The sequence below is a fragment of the Conger conger genome, chromosome 15, assembly GCF_963514075.1.
Source record: "Conger conger chromosome 15, fConCon1.1, whole genome shotgun sequence".
Classification (NCBI taxonomy): Eukaryota; Metazoa; Chordata; class Actinopteri; order Anguilliformes; family Congridae; genus Conger; species Conger conger.
In genome coordinates this window covers 13,674,746-13,694,256 of record NC_083774.1, presented here as the reverse complement: position 1 = coordinate 13,694,256, position 19,511 = coordinate 13,674,746, and the positions used below count along the sequence as shown (strand labels likewise).

At 44.7% G+C, this 19,511-nt stretch overlaps 1 protein-coding gene across 3 annotated transcripts in view; it reads right to left on the bottom strand.

The window, feature by feature from the left end:
• Positions 1-1,657: 1,657 nt before the first annotated feature.
• LOC133111601 (SH2 domain-containing adapter protein F-like) overlaps positions 1,658-19,511 on the bottom strand; it is a 67,639-nt gene continuing 49,785 nt past the window's right edge. For 2 of the 3 annotated variants that reach the window (XM_061222072.1, XM_061222073.1), the window contains exons 4-7: positions 19,135-19,236; positions 7,903-8,077; positions 7,605-7,724; positions 1,658-2,576 (exon numbers count right to left, since the gene is read on the bottom strand). In XM_061222072.1, the coding sequence (XP_061078056.1) occupies positions 2,390-2,576; positions 7,605-7,724; positions 7,903-8,077; positions 19,135-19,236 (584 nt within the window). In that variant the 3' untranslated portion in view covers positions 1,658-2,389. Of the gene's footprint in view, positions 2,577-7,604; positions 7,725-7,902; positions 8,078-13,485; positions 13,633-19,134; positions 19,237-19,511 lie in introns of all 3 variants that reach the window. The other variant, XM_061222071.1, reaches the window with a different exon arrangement.

Below are 19,511 nucleotides of genomic sequence, written 5' to 3'. Positions count from 1 at the left end.
AATCCAGTCTATATTATTTCTTTGGGTATTGTTGCAAACTGACTGCAGTTTTGTTTTGAAGACTAAACATCTCTTGGACCACAAATGCAAATTTCTCTGTCCACAAAGCTAGCATTAGTGCCCTCCAGTGGTCACATCAGGCAGAACATTGCTCCTGTGGACACAGAAAATGAGGGAATCCGTGTCACTCTCAGTCTACGCTCAAAAAACCACAGTGGAAATGACAGAGTAAAAAAAGTATGACCATGAGGAATGAATCTAATCTGTATGCTGCCCGTAAAGAATGTAGAACGCCAATTAGTGTCTGGTGGAACGTACTGGAAATCCACCATTTTTGGTAAACCTTGAAATTTCTGAGATGTTAAGATAAATAGGCCATTTCATAAATGCACACAGTCGTGTTGGGAGAGGCCATCTTATCTGTTTACAGCCTCAATGGGGAACAGGACTTGCTCTAATCCAGAGGCTTAGGTAATTACTTGAAGTTCAACCATACCAGTGTTATTGGACACCCTGTGTGTCCTTACTATGTCAGGCCACAGACCCTTAAATAATAAGCAGATATCAGAACACAAATGCACAGAACTACAGTACCATACTGTAAAGTGTTCTATCATACAGTACACAAACATACTGGCAGCAAGCTTGACTGAAATGTCTCACAGTAACTTTTATTAAAAACATCAGTAATAATTCCCCAATAATAAATGACAGCTGCAGAAAAATCCTTGAATCCTTGAATCAGAAGAAATATTGTACTTATTTTACTCATGCAGTAGAAGGCATTGACCAAACATGTATTACTGACATTTCACAATACAACAGACTTCACGTTCTAACAAGTGTCCATGGAATTTAGGGGAAAAGACGAAGCCTCTTCAGATTAACTCATCTTAATTCAAAAGTAATTTTAAATGAAAGATGCAATTTTCTGGAAACAGGAGATGGAAGGGAGGGCAGGGTTTTTTTTTTTTTGTTGTTGAAAAAATCTATATTTGCAATCCCATTGTACCTATTGATCCGTAGATGGGCGAATGAAATTGATTTTCTGAGGTAGACAACACAGGTACTGTATATTTCATTCGCCCCATTCAATGCCGTGGCAGTACGGGGCTTTTGAAGGTAATTTCACTCATTACAGAGGTTCCTTTCTTTCTCTGATCAATGGAGGAGGAACGTGAATGTAGCCCTGCAGACTGTCAGTCTCGTAGAGGCGATAGATGGAAATGTCTGGTGTGGATGCAAGTTTGAACGAACAGGGGGCAACCATGTTGTGTGACTGGCATAAGCTTTTTGACACTGCGAAAAACACAGACACTCTACTGCATAGCTGTATGAAAAATAGACTTTAACGCTCAAGTTTAGCATACTCAAAGTATAAATAAATGTATGTAATTACACAGACAGTATACTGATGTATACTAGTTTTTATATATTACAGAGGACATTTTTTTAGACATTCAAGGTTTGAAGGACGTCTCCCAGAAATGAGAGAGTGAACGTTTATACAACCACATGCTCTTACTGTGAGACAGGATTGTATTTTAGTGTCTCCCTGACAAAGGGTTTGCTTCCCCATGTACTGTAGCTGATTCCTTCATCAACTACTTTTGACCAACGGGACTGTGACAAATATGCAGTGGTGACATACAGGAAATTTCATCATATTGTTTATTATTTTTTTACTTACTTTACGAATAATTTATTGTCTTGTGTGCACAACCAAACCCAAATAAGAGCAATTACATTAACAAAATATGTCTCGGGGAAAACAAAATGTTTAAAAGGGGGTAGGCTTGAAACATGCATCGGCCAGTCTTGCCCCACCCCATTATAGTCAGATATAGGTTTCCAGAAGGTTCCTTTCCCTAAAACGAGTTCAAAGTCTTCACTGTAAGCAACAAAATGGTAGCAGTGAAACACACAAGTACTGTAATACAAAGTACAAGCATCACATTTGATTGTACAAAAAGAAAAAAAAAAGAAAAAAAAACAGTAGTATCTTCCACTTTGAGACAAAACAACGCATTTTTTAAAATGGATGCATTTCTACTTCCTGGCTTCAAAATGGCGAGAGAGCTGACTTAAAGAAGAGGAGGTGTGGTGCGCTGGCTCTGGCTGAGCCGTTTGGCCGCTCGGATACATTCCAGCGGAGAGGTCCGAGGAATGCGGTGGGAGATGGAGAGAGTTCAGTTCTGAGGTCAGAGTGCAGGGTCCGCGAGGGCAGCCGTGTAACCACCATTTCCCTCTGACCTTTGACCTTTATGCTCCTCGTCGCTCCCTCTGACCAGGACTCTGGCGAGGGGGAAGTAGAGCGAAGGCCAGAGGGGAAGTCGTTCGTGTCCCGGGGTGACCCCTCTGTGACCCCTCTGCATGTCACGCGGTCGCGCTACAGTGTCCTGATGGCCACGGGGTACAGCAGGGACATGTGCTCCGCCCCTTTGATGGGCAATTTGCGGCTGGAGTAGAAGTGGATGATCTCGGGCACGCTGTCGAACGGGCAGCTGTTCTGGCCCAGGACGTACTTGCTGTCTTTGGTCCGGGACAGTTTCATGTGCATGAAGCCCTGGCTGCTCCTGGGATCACAAAGATAAGAAAGAGAGAGTGTGCGTGTGAGAGGAGTGTCAGACAGCATGTCAGAGAGAGTGCCTGAGAGAGAGAAAGAGAGAAAGCAAGTGAGTGTAAGAGAGAGAAAACAAGTGAGTGTGAAAGAGAGAAAGAGTGTTAGAGAGAGTGCCTGAGAGAGAGAAAGAAAGCAAGTGAGTATGAGAGTGAGAGAGAGAGGGAGGGAGAGAGAGAATACCATCTCTCTCCTCTGCGGCAGTTACAGTAAGTGTGATTTGACTCTGCAGCCTCTCCAAATGAGAAATTGGCAAACTCCACCACATACTCAAGTTCAAATTGCAACCACTGGGAGAGCGGCCCAGCAAATATCTCTGAGAGCAGCAAATATTTAAGACACCACCGTACCGGCTCAGCATTGTGAAATATAGTCAGTTTCAATGCCCTGTAAAAGACCCTCCAGGGGATACGTGTAATAATTTCTATCAGGAAAAACGCTGCATTGGCACAAGCAGCACTGATAGATTAAAATGCGAGCTCGCTGGCGAAGACGACCATTTGCTCTTTAAGAATGTGAAAAACGTCGAGCCATCTGCAGTGGGGGTAGGTCTCCTGCAGATTTCGGCTTCTATGCACACATCAAAAACGCAAGATAAGCCTGCCGGGCTCCAACCGAGGGAACTAATCGCACTCCAACTGCTTCTCACGCCGTGCCTGTGGACCAGGGCGTGCATTTACTGGGTACTATGCATGTGGGCATATCTAACACTGACAGGAAAGGAGTGTCTCAAGAAGCAAGTCCACTGCAGAAGATAAAACATGAAAAAAAGCTTTTCAGATTTCCAGATCATTTTCACTTTCATTTATTGACAGTGCTCTCAATTTTCAGCACTCCACTCTAGCACGCAGCTGTTTAATGGCATCTCTATGCTATATTAGCGCTAATCCTGCTCTGCATTTAGAGGTCTGCTTTCACTCTGCCTCCCGCAGAGAAACACGTTTGGATGGTCAGAAGATGAAGGATTAACCCCACAGCATAGAGGTGCCATACAGGGCATCTCAGCCACCAAATCACATTCATGAGACCAGGAGATCTCAGATGTCAGAGCCACTGGAGGTCAGAGCCACTGGAGGTCAGAGCCACTGGAGGTCAGAGCCACTGGAGGTCAGAGCCACTGGAGCTCAGAGCCACTGGAGGTCAGAGCCACTGGAGCTCAGAGCCACTGGAGGTCAGAGACACTGGAGTTCAGACTGACTGAAGATCAGAGCAGAAGCACATCTGACCCGCTGAAGACTGCAGCAGAGATCAGAGATCAGTGTTCAGAGGAGCTGGAGCATAGATTGGCTGGAGCATAGAGCGGCGGGAGGTCTAACCAGTGAAGAGATTACAAAAACTAGAATCCCGAGCAGAGGCCACAGGAGACCTGGTAACAGGCACACTGACCACAGAGCAAGAAGAGCCACTGCAGCCCTGACGGAAATACAGACACAGCGAGACGCAGAGGGAGAAAAATGCAGGGATATTCACTTTAACAATAACAATAATATTAAATATGTGCATGAAATGTTCAACTCATGATGGGAATTTAATCAATTTCTAGGCTATGCCAGGGGGATTCTGAATATGTCTTTCTTGTTTAATTATTAAAATTAGCTATAACTCTTAGGTCGAGATATTCACTGATTACTAGGGTTACACAAGTTACCATTTAGAAGCCACAGGCATCAATATACGCATTTTGAATTCACAAATGCTTCATCTTTATGCTTCTCGTGTTTCAGGTGAATCGAGAAGCTATGACACAAGAGAAACCGAACAGCTGGTCAGAAAACAGCGGCTGTCCCGGAGACTGCTGTTCTTCCGGCAAGAGCTATCCTTTACGATTGCGTGCGTGTTTGTCTGGTCGGACTTTATTGTACTCTGGGGTTTTGGGCTTAGAGTTACCCACCATTCTGAGAAGGAAGCACTCTTGTAGTGCGGAGATACTGTTGAGGGCTGCCGGTTAATATTGTAATAAGGAGTTTACTTAATAAATAATAATAATAAAACCCTAAGAATGATTAATCAGATTAATAACAAAGGCCCTAAAACTTAATAAACCACAATTACTATACAGTATAGTTTGATGGAATGGAACTTTTATCCTAACATAAGATCATTCCCAGAACTGTAGTCTATTCAAAATTATTCCTAAGATCCACATTCCTATCTATTAATTAGAGGTCATAAGCTTATTCTCAAATAACAAATGTTCAAAAAAGGCAAGTTGCTATTAAAATGTAATGCTGCATGTAGAAAAACTCAGGAATGCAAGAATATCTGATATATAACCATTATCATCAGTGTACTGATTCATACTGTAAATTAGGCTGACAAAAAATAATAATGTCTTAATGCTTCCTGAGGCAGGCTTCCAGATGACAATTTAGAGAAGCCATTTTGTAAATCTTTACATGGCTCTCCTGGAAAAGGAAGTTCTCTCTACCCTTCTGACACATTGCCTCGAATTATCGATTTTAAGAGCCACTGTTGCTTTTTTTTAAAAACACTCTGAACCTCTCAACTTTCCCATGTGGTCAAACATCAACCGGCCTCAAAGCCTGACCCTTCATGCGTTCTCTTTCATCTGCCATTACTCTTTCAACCTCACCCCTGCCACCTAGGCTCCTGCAGAGCCCCTTCCCCGACTACAAAGGTGCGCTTGGTTTAAACAGGGTCATGAAAGACTGAGGCGTGTTAAAATTCTGGAAAGGGCACTCGTCTTCCGGCACGACATAAAAAGACTCTCCCGCTCCGGGAAGGTTAAGACCGGACTCGGGGCAGTAAGCGCGGTACCCTCATCAGCGATGGAAAGCACAAAAGCGCAGCTTAATGGCATCATGAATTTTTCAGCGGGCGTGAGACGTGAAGCCTCTACGTGCAGGGTCCCCGGTGTAAAAATCTCCAAGGGGGAAAAACATGTTTAACATTAGCACGCTGAACCTGACCGTTACCCTCCGTGTACAGAACCATTGCGAGCTCTGCGTGAGAAAAGCCAGAGTAAAGTGGGCAGTTTGCTGTCGGTGCCCTTACAGTGAGAGGAGGGTCAAAAACAATGCAGTGATGTGAATACTGGTTTTCATTCAAAGCCAATATATAGAGTATGAACATCTATGTCTCCAGCAAAAGACATTCAGACATGATTAAGATTGTTAAATAAGCTATAGAGATCAGGTGATGGGTTGATATAAGCAACCAAAGTCAGAAGTAATGCATCACAAATACAGTACGCGTGTTCCTTTAGAATCAGCGTTCATCGTCTCTGCCTCTGCAAAATACCCTGCTAACCATATTCCCTGGCTGACATTTGCACAGCTGTCTGGAGGACAGGAAATGACAAGAGCCGCGCACAAACATGAAACACTTTCCCCTGACATAAAAGCAAAATGAGATATCGCAAGGGACATATCTGTGAGTAAGCGCCGTGTTTGCAAATTGCAGATAGATAGACTGTGCACTGCTTGCATAGGGTTTCAAGCTACATGCACATAGCTCTTTGACAGTCACCTCCTGTTCTTATCCGGAGTTCTCATTTGCAATGCTAGGAGCGGTTCTGCTAGTTGAGCAGGCAGGAAGTGGGGCATCTCCAACACAGATATATGGCCTTACACCCACAGGAATACGAGACGTAGCTCCGAGGAATCCAAATGACAAAGCATGGGGGTTTTGTAATGAGTGCAGAGCAGAACAGAATAAAGACCACACAGCGAAATAAAGCAATATAAAAACATAAGAAAGATGAGGGGACAGAAATGGTGGCGTGTCACTGTTTCAGCGCAGATACCTCTCTGCTGTGGATGAGACTCCCAAGGCCTACTGCTGCTCAAAATACCACCCTGGCCCAACTACCTCATCATGCCTGCCAATGCCCTTGTCAGGGGACATTTGGGGCTTCTCCACACCATCAAACTGCGATATAGGGGGACAGGGGGAGCTCAAGGAAGCAGAGAACTTCCTCTCAGCTCACCTGTGTTAAACCAGTATAGGATCTATAGGTACCTATATGGTACCTATGCCTTATTAACACAGATAAAGCCTTCATTGAACTTGTCACTGAAGTGCTACCGGGCAGCAGGTTGCCACAGTACCAGTGGTCTCCTGTCGGTCCAATCAAGCCTTGAACAGTAATGGCCTCTGTCCCCAGGCCAGGCAGAGTGGGGGGCGGAGAGCTGAAGTTAATGGAACTGGCAGCCAGTCACTGGACAGCGTCACTCCCCCACGTCTGCGGCCGTCAGCGCACCTTCAACGGGCAGGGACTCCTGCCCCCAGCGCTAACGTCTGTGAAATCTTCTGACTGAAGGCAGTTTTCTATAATTACTTTGTCTGATGATAACATTTATGAAATATATTAAGTGAAAGAATAAAATAATTTGACATTTAGTTACGGTGAACGAAACCCCCGCACTGAAATGGATTCACTAAAATACGGTAATCCTTCCTAATTATTTTTTAAAACATTTTCAGAAACGGAGAACATTTATATCCTGTGCCACGCCGATAATGAGAGGAGAGAGGCAGGCATCAGCCTGTGTCCTCCAGTAATTGATGTAAAGAGATGATGGGAATGACTGCAGTCAGGTAAGAGACAGAGCTGGGGTCATGGTCAGGCGCCCTGCCCACAATGACACGAAGAGCTTAAATAAATCACACGACAGGGTGTGGGCGGGTGTGGAGGAATGACGAGCATTAGTGAGCCCAGTTATGGATGGGGGGACACAGTGGGGTCACCCAGGTCAGGGAAGTGGGGGCCAGGATTTGATATTGAGGGTCTGAGTCAGCTGTTCACAATGTTTGCAGGAAGTAGACCCATGCACAGCCAGCGTATACCGTCCGTGTTATGCATGGTTTGTGTTAGTGGGGGAGTACATTGAACTGTATACGGTTTGCTTAAACAAGAACCTCCAAGAGTAAACATGTGAGAGAGGCTGTTGTACACATACTGTGTACGGTGTGACACAGTACTGCACAGATGGCGGGTGTGAAAGTCGTGTGAAAGTCTTACTTGAGGGACAGGGAGAAGTCATTCTTGCTGGTCTCGCTGTTCCTGACCAGGTAGCTGGCCTCTTTGCACAGCCTGAGCAGGGACTCTGCGTCTATCCGGCTGATGGCTCCATGGTACCAGCTGGGAAGAACAAAATATGTTTATATTTACACAAAAGGTCAAAGGGTATGACTCTTCATGACTGGATAATTTATATTAGTGAAATGTGTCAGTGTAAGAGATGGCAGTGCACTGAACACCTCTCCACAGTAATAAGGCCAAAAGGAAAACATGGTGGAGCGAGAGACTGTTCACTCACAACTGGCTCTCGAGGGGCATGGAGGGGTTGATTCGCTCTCCTAGGGCGGGGGCGCAGTGGTCCAGCGAGCCCAGTTTTGTGTTCACCAGACAGCCGCTGGAGTGCCTCTGGGACAGGCGCACCTTGCCCTCCTTGGTGGGCGACATTTGGGGCTTCTCCACGCCGTCAAACTGCACTATAGCGGAGGAGAGAGGAACAGGAGGAGGTTCATGGAGGTGTCCTGCTAGAGAACACCCTCTCAGCTCTCCTGTCGTGCAACAGGGGACCAACACCTAGATCCTTGAGAGCACTGTCGACCACAGCTCTATGAATATGAATAAAGTGGATTTTACAGTCACCGTAGAGTGAGTCAGCCATTTCCTCTTTTTAGATTTGTAAAGCATTCCATTTTTAATCGGTAGAGCATTAAAAATTCACATTAGCACTACTGGGCTTTTATTGAAAGTGCTGTACAATATCTTATTATGCACAATACATTTTCCAATCATTCTGAATTCTAATTCTGTTTGTACTTATCCGTCGATGTTTGGTGAAAAAGGTCTGATAGAAGAGGACGAGCAGTCTTTGTATGCTTCTGAAACATTTTTCGAAATTGGATCTTTTTGAAACGCCGACGCAAGAACCGAAATAGAATAAATCTATACAGCAACGTATACTGTTACACAGCAGCCTGGACTCAAATTCCAGTGAGAAAAAAGCAAGTATGAGGTGGCCACTGAGCTGGCCCTAGAGACAAAGCCACAGAGCCATTAAAGCAGTACAGCCAGTGCCTGGGGGTTTAAACCCAATCCTTAGGGCGCTGACGATACTCTGGTCTCAGGATGAGGATGTGGGACCAGGGAGGGGGGGGTTTGGTATGCGTGCAGCCTGACTGCAGAGTGCTGTAGTCTCCCCCCCCCTCCCTCTCCTCTCCGCTGACACCAGGTCAGGCGGTGGCGCAGGAAGTGTGAACAGACACGGCAGTCACCGAATCTCTGAAACCTCCTGCCGTGAGGAGAGGTGGAGCCGGAGCAGAAGGTGGCCGAAGGGGACCTTGGAAACGACGGGCTAGCTCCGTTTAGTTACAGAGAGCAGGGAGAAGGCTGCTCAAGGCTGAAGATTTAAGGCCAACATGTCAAAATATCACTCTGATGGAAGGAGGGAATGTAAAACAGTGGTAGACCACATTTCTCTAAGCTTTCTGCCACACTTTAATGGAGTATCTCGCCGGACGGCTATAATTACACTGACTCAACAAAATAATCACAGATGAGGAGACCCATGAATCACAACGTGTCGATGTTGGGGAAGAATTCTGCCATCTAGACCAGATCTGGGGCCAGAAGACGGCTCTACTGATTATTGATGGCTAGCAAGATGGCTAGCAAGATGTGTGAGGTTTCCTCACACAAATCTCTGAGGATTCAGTTCAGTCAAAAAACAGCAGGTATATCGATTGACTTCAATGTGAGGGCCAATACAAAGTATAAGCTTCATTGCATCACCAATAAATAAACATACTAAATAGTGCAGTCAAAATTACTGAAGAAAAAAACAAGAATGGATAAATGTACAAGCAGCAGTGTTCATGGTTCACTTTCTGACATTGCTTGTTTCCAATCTGAACACTAGGGGCTCCCCCACTGCTTCCTGTGGCAAAAAGCTTGGTGCAAAAAGAACCAGCATTTCCAAGGTGCACACAAACAACCAATCTGTGGTTTCAAAATTGCTGTTTCAAAATCAAAATTGCTTTTGAAAATATATTGTTTTAATGTAACCGTCTACCAAACGGGTGGGCAATTCCAGTCCTGGAGGTTTTTGTTTCCACCAATTACTCTGGCTAAATTAGCTAAATTGGCCATATACACCAACACTAGTTCACTCAGATAAGATCACAGTAAAACCATATCATATAGAGACACAAGAACAGCCTTTGTCATTAATGCATTCATCAAGAAATGTCTAAAATGCTAAAATGTCAGATAACATAAACGTTACAGCCAATTAAATAATTAAGGCCAGATGTTGCCATGAAAACCCAAAACAGATACGGCCCTCGTTACCAACCTGCCCACCTACCATCTACCAGCTGTATGTGACTGGCTACTGAGAGTAGTTCAGATATAATAAAAAAACACTTTTTCCTCTGCTATTCATGTTTGTGTTCCTATTCGTACAGTAAGAGTGTGTAAGTTAAGGGGTCAGTTTCCATGGAAACGTCTCGAGTGAGGGGAGGCGAATCCGCAGTCTGCCCCCAACATCTGTCATTTGTGACAGATCACAAAATAAATAGAGGGCCAAACTGTGAACTCCACTGTGGTCTTCAGTCTTGCTTTCTATGCCCTCTTTCTGCGGGTTTACTCTGGTAGATACAGGTACGTGTGATACAGAATCTCACATCTCCCTGAAATAACCAATGGCAGCACATTAAGAACAAGCCTATAAAACTAGGCTTCTCAACACACTTCCCCATGGAGCTGCCACTCATATCCGATTACATAGGCCTACTTGTTCTTCTGTGCCCTGCCTTCATACAGTAGCTCTGGGAGGAACACCCTCCCAGCATTGCAGTATACATCCTCTGCCCCAACAGCATCGCTAACTTCTCTTCCTGTAGCGTAGTGGTTAAGGTACATGACTGGGACCCGCAAGGTCAGTGGTTCAATCCCTGGTGTAGCCACAATAAGATCCGCACAGCCGTTGGGCCCTTGAGCAAGGCCCGTAAGCCTGCATCGCTCCAGGGGAGGATTGTCTCCTGCTTAGTCTAATCAACTGTAAGTCGCTTTGGATAAAAGCGCCAGAAAAATTACATGTAATGTAACTGCGACTCCACACAGTGTCCATAATAGCAGAATGTCTGGAATCTTTGTATCACAAACACTTCAACCAGAAAGCCAAAAGTGGCACTTAACTTCCAACTCAGACCTGCCCCCCTCTCCCCAAGCCAGCTTCTGTAGGTGAAAAACAGTCAAGGGGGGGTGGAGGCTGGGTGGGGTCCACGAGGGGACCAGGGGTGCAGAGTGGACTGTGCTTACTGCATGTGCCATCATGCCACCTAACCTCATCAGCCACAGGACACAGGAGAGGCTCAGTGTGTGATGGAGCCGTCAATGGCAGGGAAGCCACTTCAGTCCCATAGTAACACTGAGAGGTGACCCATGCATCGAAAGCAGACTCACTAATTAAGGGAGTTCATTAATACTCATTTACAAATGGCAGGTCATATATCTGAACTCTGCTCCACTGAGCAGCTGGCAGTCTCCTACTGTACTGAAAACGTACACCCACCCTCCCCCAGTTTAAAGTTTGAAATGATTTATGAGAGCTGCTAGTTGCTAGGGGAATTGAGAATGAAGAGTGCAGGCATGACTGTTTTGACCCAAAAAAAATATTACAATAATATCTGGTGCTTTGATTGAAGCGTGTACTGTAAATAAATAACAACACAAATATTTTAGCATCAATACATTCTCCTCAGTGAACAGACTCAGGAATAGTCTAGTAAGAGTGTAACAGAAAAAGGCACACAGGGGGGAAGAATAAATATATAAATAAATATAAACTTTCATTGAGATCAAATCTGGATTCCGTTCATAGCGGCAGAGAAAAGATGAGGAATATGAGACGGCCCTAGCCTAGATAATTAATTCACATCAGAAAACAAAGCTCTTCATCCAGCCCAGACAAAGGGATGTCATTCCATTTATATGCAGATGATTTTTTTTCCCGATACTAAATTTTCAAATATGCTAATGAGGCTGGATATGAGAGGCGCATCTCGACTCTGAAAGTGTGGGCGGATCTCCGCAGCTCAGCGGCGGTAATGAAAACGCGCAGGCTTTAAAATGTCCCACAGCCTACGCTCCATCCCCCCCTGCATTCTCACCCGCACTAAAAAACTGCATTAAAGGCACTGAGATTAGTGTACGATTACACTGTAGGCTGCACAGTTTTCAGACAGTTGATAGTGACCTGTCTTTCTGCGCAGTTACAGCAAAGTACAGCGATCGTCATGTTTGTCAGGATAAAGTTCGGGTAGAAACAAGATAAGTATGGCCTTGGGAAAAGTATAATGTCAGCAATTGCAGATCAGACTTCCTGTTGAGATTCACCCTGAATAAAATCCCCAACAACTCCCCGGATCTGACCAACCAGCTGGGGAAAGGACGGATTCACGGCTCACTTTCTCAGCATGTTCAACAGTTAACTGGGCTGCTGGACAAACACAAACCCATGACAATATGGCTCCTAAGTGTATATACAGCACATGCTGAGAAGACAGAGAGGGTTGTTCTGAGAGGGAAAATTACACTGGTCATCTTTACTGGCTTCCTCTGGCACTACAAGTGAGACTGGACCACAGTCCCACACAATATCCCAGCTTAAATCTTCCCCTGTGTGTCTGCCAGACCGGCAGTTTTAACCTCAGTCATGCTGTGTATGCTGGCTGGTGTTCGTTCAAGCAGTCGCAACCCCAAATTCTTTAAAAGCTGATATTTTATTTTAAATGAGTTCAAATTATTAGCATGAACTCAAATAAACTGATTAATTCTATTTAGTACATTCGTCTGTACAGTAGTGCATTTGGACTATGTTCAATGCCATTATGTTGGTAATATTCTCCTGCCATTTATCATTTCAGACAAATATAATACATTTTAATAAAGAAACAGTGGAATTAAAGCCATTCCTTAATGGAAAATGAGATGACAATGATAATAAAGGGGGTGGCAGGGGATTCGTTTATGCTTTTATTAAAGACACATTAGAAGATACCACAATAATGTTGGAAACATATGAAAGTTTACACTAGTAAGCTCAAAATGAGATGATAATTTAAGTACAGATGATTGTATTATCATCAGTTATTCCTCCACTATTCAGAATTCAGCCCGTCTAGTGTCTGGAAAGGCACGGGATGAGATTGATGGGACTAATGAGCACGTATGAACTTTGGGAATAGGGGTACACTAAATCTGCAATTATCTGTGTTGAATGTTGAACGCTGTTAAGCTCAATCACAATTAAGCAGCCCTGTTGTGCTGGCCTGAATCAGAGCGAGCCATTTCCTGCCTCAAACAAACCCAGATGTTTAATCGTACCCAACTCCGTCGAAAACACCATTAGCAAAGCATTCAGGACGCAGGTGTGCAGACAAATGCAATTTGCACGTGCCCGTAAAAGCCTCTTTGGCAACAAACTCACAGTCACCACCTCCAGACCCTTCAGTAATAGGACAATGCTGCATACATTTCATATATAATTCAATCTGTCTGGTGAAATAAAGCTTCATAATCGTATTTTATGCCAGCATTTTACGTTTCTCTTTCTAATATAAAAAGACCAGTAGAACAGTGTTATATGTGTTAGTTCTTTTGTGATAAAGTGCTACAGTACTGACCTTTAGCTACTTTTAACACTTTTTTTTATTTATTTACACATTTACAGACCAAGATGAAAATGGAAAGGTAGAGAAATGAAATGCATAGGAAGAGAGAGGAAATGAGGTTAGCGCGCAGGGCGCGAGGGGGTGATGGTGGGAGGATCACCGTGGACTTTGGTGAGAGAGATGAGGGACATCGGGGGCACCAGGGACACACCCACCGTGATGATGCTGGTCGCAGGCAGCCTGTCTGGCGGAGGGCTGCGCCGGTGGGGGCGGAGCCTCCACGCCCTCAACCAATGGCGGGTGGTTGCTGAGCTGCCCGACCGGAGGAGGCCAGGGCAGGTCCTTGATGACTTTAATCTCTACTGCGAGGAGCGCGGGGTTCAGAGAGAAGGAGAAGGAGAGAGAGAGAGAAAGAGAGAGGGGGGAGAGGGGGAGAGAGTGTGTGTGTGTGTGTGAGTGTGAGAGAGAGGGAGAGAGGGAGAAAGGGGGAGGGAGAGGTGGAGAGGGAGAGAGTGTGTGTGTGAGAGAGAGAGGGAGAAGGAGAGGGAGAGTGTGTGAGTGTGAGAAAGGGAGACAGATAGAAAGAGAGCAAGGGAGAGAGAGAGAGAGGGTGTGTGAGTGTGAGTGAGAGAGAGTGAGAGAGAGAGAAAGACAAGAGACAAAAAGAGAGGGAAATAGGGAAACAGAAGAAAAGCAGAGTGAGCAAAAGAAGCAAGCACAAACCAGCCCAGGGAGGCACAGTACAGGGAGCAGAAATCATCAGAGAGAAAGGCAGCAGAAGACTTCACAGCACTGAAAATAATTTGAGTTAATCTTCATTCTTCAGTCACTGCAATAAGGAACGGTCATGCTCTTTCGACTCCACTTAACAAGGGAAAATGCCCAAAGGATTTGCTATTTGGGTACAATTTCTGACTACTTATTTGGGCTCAGCAACCAAAGCATTCGAACCATGAATCTATGAATGCACAGCGGCCAATTAGCTTGAAGACACCTAGCTATACCAAGGTTGACTGCTTTTAAGAAAATACAAACGCATTCCTGGTCACATTATCATGCACAACGCGCAATGCTATGAGCAACATCCTCCACTGAAATGACAGGCAGAAACTTCAGCACAAATAGAGTTCGCCCACTCGTCCCTCTCAAACAGAACTGCAGGTGAACCTGAATCACACAGACGGGTTAAAGATTTCTCTCAGCCCCAAGGTGGGGGCATTAACAGGGCGAACCAAACACCGTTGTGACCGTTCCATGAGCACATTTAAAATGTACAGCAGGCTCTTTACTTGCAGCAGACACTCAAAATGGAGGCAGGGAGGGGAGAGCACTTACTCGTATATTGTTCGGCTTGTGCATGCTGCGGCCACTAATAAAACTACTGGGAGCTCGGCAACTGTAATAACATGTTTGCCTCAATGCGAGTTAGAAGCCAGAGTCAGAGTCCTTAGTTTTAATGAAACGTGGGTGGATGTCAAGGACTGTTCCCATTTCTCCCACCAGTTTTTCCTGGCCGTCTTTTAATCGAAAAGGGCAGTAAAACACGACCAGGTGATGACACTATTTCAGACAGGCTGACTGACTGGAATACAAACCAGCACCAAACCAGTGTGGCGGCAACATACAATTAACTGCAAGTGGACCAAAGCCACCAAAAAGGAATAATTTTTTAATTAACGGCAATACACATTTGGCATCATAAACTTGTCAAATTTCCCAGAGAACAGCTTAACCTACAGGCATTGAAATAGTGTTGATTGAACGATGACAGCAGTCTGTGTATCTTGGTATTGCAGGCTTCTGAAATGCATATTCATCCTGGATGCGGGGTGAAAAACACAATAAAAATGTGTCCTAGATTTTTCCGGGAGAGACCGCGGATTATTTTAATGAATAAAGATGTCAGCTTATTCTACGGAGAAAGAAAGAGAGATTAAGGAAGACGAGTCGTTTAAGAGACAGGCAGGGTGTCGGCATCTCAGAATGGCGACATTTTCAGACTCACAATGACAATCAATGGAATGGTGAGACAAGGTCACAGAGAGGTCAGACTACTGAATGCTAAATTACTGCAATTAGCTGGGCTTCTGAGGGGGCAAAACCAAGGTCTTTCAGCACAACGATTAAGAAACACAATTTTCCACAACATATTACCACGCACTATGGATTGTAATAGAGAAAGTGAAGTAGATTGTCACAAGCCAGTCAAGTCAGTTATACCATGCAATAATAGCTGTCACAAAAGACTGACAAAATAAACCTGATTCATGTTGCTGTCTTTATATTTTTTAAGCAACTGCATTTTCCCCTCACCCGTGTAACCTGTTTAAATTTGCTGTCAGCAGAAGGGCATTTCTGAATGCAATTCCGCCTCACCTTGTGTTTTTGTACGGATGAGTGCCTCGAAAGGCCTTGACACCATCCGCTGACACGGTTTCCAATGAATACAAAGCTGGGGGGAACTAAACACAGGGTAATATTTCCTTCAAAACTTGTGGTAGAAGTGAAGGGAATAGAGTCACACAAAGACCCAAACTGGAAGTTCTAACGCACTTCATGAAACTCAAACAGATAAAACGAATACTACAGTTTTGATACAACATAATGCATTTTGTTCACTGTAGCTGGCACAGATTCTAGTGGCAGTTATTCCTGTGGAGGAATGCATTGTTAAACCAGGTTCTGCGTGGGGAGATATTTCTCATTACAAATACCTCTTGTGCTCCAAACACTCAACTCCCTGGTGAAATGGCATGACCTGGTATTCACCTCAGGACTTCTTTTCTGCTGTTCTCTACCAGAATAACTCTCCCTCTGCAGAAAGAGGGTGAAGCCACCCAGACTACTCACACCGCTGGAAAAACACACACTTTTCCAGCGCAGAAATATCATTAGCAATCTCATTCATTAGCAACAGATCCAAGCCAATATGCAAAACATATGAAGGTTTTTACGTATTTCATCAAATAACTCAACATCAAACAGTGTCGTGCACGTAGGCAAGCCATTATGTTGTTTAAAATCCATCCATCCATTATCTTAACCTGCTTATCCTGAACAGGGTCGCAGGGGGGCTGGAGCCTATCCCAGCATACATTGGGCGAAAGGCAGGAACACACCCTGGACAGGTCGCCAGTCCATTGCAGGGCACACACACCATTCACTCAATTTAGACTCTCCAATCAGCCTAACCTGCATGTCTTTGGACTGGACCCAGAGGAAACCCACGCAAACACAGGAGAACATGCAAACTCCACACAGAGGCACCGGCCAACCGGGATTCAAACCCAGGACCTCCTTGCTGTGAGGCGGCAGTGCTACCCACTGGACCATCCATGCCGCCCTCATTTAAAATATATTTTTTTAATGTAACCTAAAAAAGTTTTGAAATGAGAAAATATGAACCTGGATTTTCAGGGAAATACACTTCATTATTCAAATTCAACTGGAAAGACACATTTTGCAGGAGCTTCAATTAACTCCATTATATGTGCAATCTTAGTGTCTTCTAAAAAATAGTCCTGAACCTTAATTTCTCTGTACTGAACGGCTGCCCTGGTCATCCCGACCCGAGTCTCACTCCTCCAGACATCATATCTGAGGGACTCTCAGGGCAGGGAGGGGGCTGCTCTCTGACAGCCTGTCTCTGATGGTGACAGAGCGCTCTGGGACCAGGTCACACAAGACACCCCCTTGACATTTTGGTGTGAAACAATGCCTCCATAGATGGATAAACTGGTGGCCTGGTAGAGTTACATCATGTCACAGGCATTTGACAGAGGCTCTTATCCAAAGCAACTTGCACAACATTTATACAGCTGGATATATGCTGAAGCAGTGCTGGTTCAAGGGTACAACAGTTTGTGTACAGAGATGCCCTGATGCAATTCAATGACATACAGTGTACTAAAGCTCTTCATTGGGGGGGGGGGGGGGGAAACCCAAACAAAAACACACAAAAACAAAACACAGACTCACAGTAGTGGTTTGTCATTTCGGTAGATTAGTAAATTGAACCTAAATAAATGAACGACAGAGAGATGGCGGCCATTTTGTTAGTTTGGCTCCAGTGCTGAGAAGAGAGAGGAGCTGACTCTGGGGAACGGGTAGCGGCGCGGAGGAGCGCTGTGGTCAGTCTATCCCTCGCGGAGACGCGCAGGAAGTCCGCGAGCGGGAGAAGGCAATGTGTCCGAGTGGAGATAAGCGGGAAACGCGTGCAGGCTTTTAGGCGAACGGGGCTTCACAGAAACGCAATGACAGAAGCCTGTCACAGTGCTTATCAGCACGGGGCGCACAGGGGGAAATTAAATACTCGCTCAGAGTGATGGCGGGGGGGAACAGGTCAGGCTCTTCTGGGGGGTTTGGGTGGGCTGGAGGGGGGGGGGGGGGGGGCACAGCAATCACAAAGCTCTATGACCCGTGTCACCTTTTCAGCAAATTCCCTGCATTTTGCCTGCAATGAAATAATCATAAGGCAATTTAGCCATATAAAGCTATTTATTGGAGTTATGAGTCGTGATCCCAGTCATTAAGCCCAGGAGGGTTCATTAAAAACCCATAAGGCTGCATGACAACATGAGCGGACCTGATGCTGAAGGCTGAAGTATGCGCTCATATCCTGCCTGCTTTAAGTGGAGGGACTACACTGGCCTTGCTCCAAGTTAATGGAGCAAGCAGTTAGCAAACGGCATGGGGGGGGTGGGGAGTAAGATTAAGTAACATTGTCTGACATGCTTCTCAGGTTCCCACTGCCCACATGACTACGTCTGTGTATTAGTTATTTATGGTGAAAACACACACGCACACACACACACACACCCACACCCACCCCCACCCTTCCCCCCTATAGAGACACTGTTCATAAGATGACTATCGGATATTCTCATCGGATATTCCCTGCCCTCTTCTCCTCGATCAGACTCAAAACAGGGGGGCACCAGGGAAGAGTCAGCTGCAGTTGCATATAACAGGAGTGCATTAGAAAACAAACGCTGAACTGAAATAAGAGAAGAAGTATGTTTTCTATTAATAGCAGAGATCTGTTGAGCCAATAACCCTGGGGTGGATGACAACAAGTAAGAGCCAGGCCAACAAGTAACAGGCAGGTCCCATGAATGCATGCAATTTTCCTCTTTCAGGTGATGCCATGGAAACCTGGCTGCAGATGTGAGTACAAGCCAGAGATGACGCTGGGCAGTATTCATGCGTGATGTTCTTCAGATATTAATTAAGCCCAACAGCGATTTTCACTCATTGTTAAGATTAGTTTAACAGGTCTTAACTAGACAAATATAGTATAATTATAAAATGCCTTTTCAAAATACCTACAAGCATATTCAAGGGCTTGAAACCCACTAATGTGTAGTTGTGTCACAATTTATGCACCTTGCAGATACCTACAGTATTTGTGGATAACATTGTCCTTATAAATGCATTCACAATTACATAACAGGGTTCATGTTTCCTCCGATCGTCCAAGTCTTACTTGAAACAAAATTCATTATTTTCAAGTTAAACATTAAAAATACATCATTTTGTAAATATCAGTGAAAAATCCTATATTTCTTGAAAGAATTAATGAAATAAAAAATGAGCAAGAAAACTATTAATTTGAATGACCTTCAAGTAAAAAACCCTTGTTTTTAAAAGAGTAACTGATCAATAGGGAAAGACACAGTGTAAAAAAGAATGCAAATCAGCACTGCACACCATAGTGGTGTTTCTGAGTTCATGTTTTTAACAACCGCCATGAGGCAGACAGTCAAACAAACATCCAGACAAACAGACAGACAGACATACTGACCGACAGACAGACCGACAGACAGAGACATCCCAGGCCTCCTTTGACCCGTTCTCTCTGGTACCTTTGAGTGGTTTAGTGATGCTGTCTTCCTTTCTCTTCTGGGAGTCTGATCCAATGGCAGGTACAGTGCCCTCGTAGCTAATGCAGTCATAACAAAGCAGGGCTATTCAAGGAAAAACAGAGGAAAGAAAAGCGGGGAAAAGGAAAGAAAAAAGAAAAGAAAAAAAAACCTTTCAAGGATTTAAATGGCAAAATGTGCAAATCGATGAAAGGCTTGCATTTGTATTCCCTCACATTGCCCGCCTTTTCTCCTTTTAACACCTTTTCCGTTCAGAAAAGCCCCGTTCAGTTATAGCCGTGTTCGCCACTGGCACTCTCTCCAACACAGAAAACACATTATGTTTCTTTTTTCAGACGGTAACCATAAAGAGACGCACA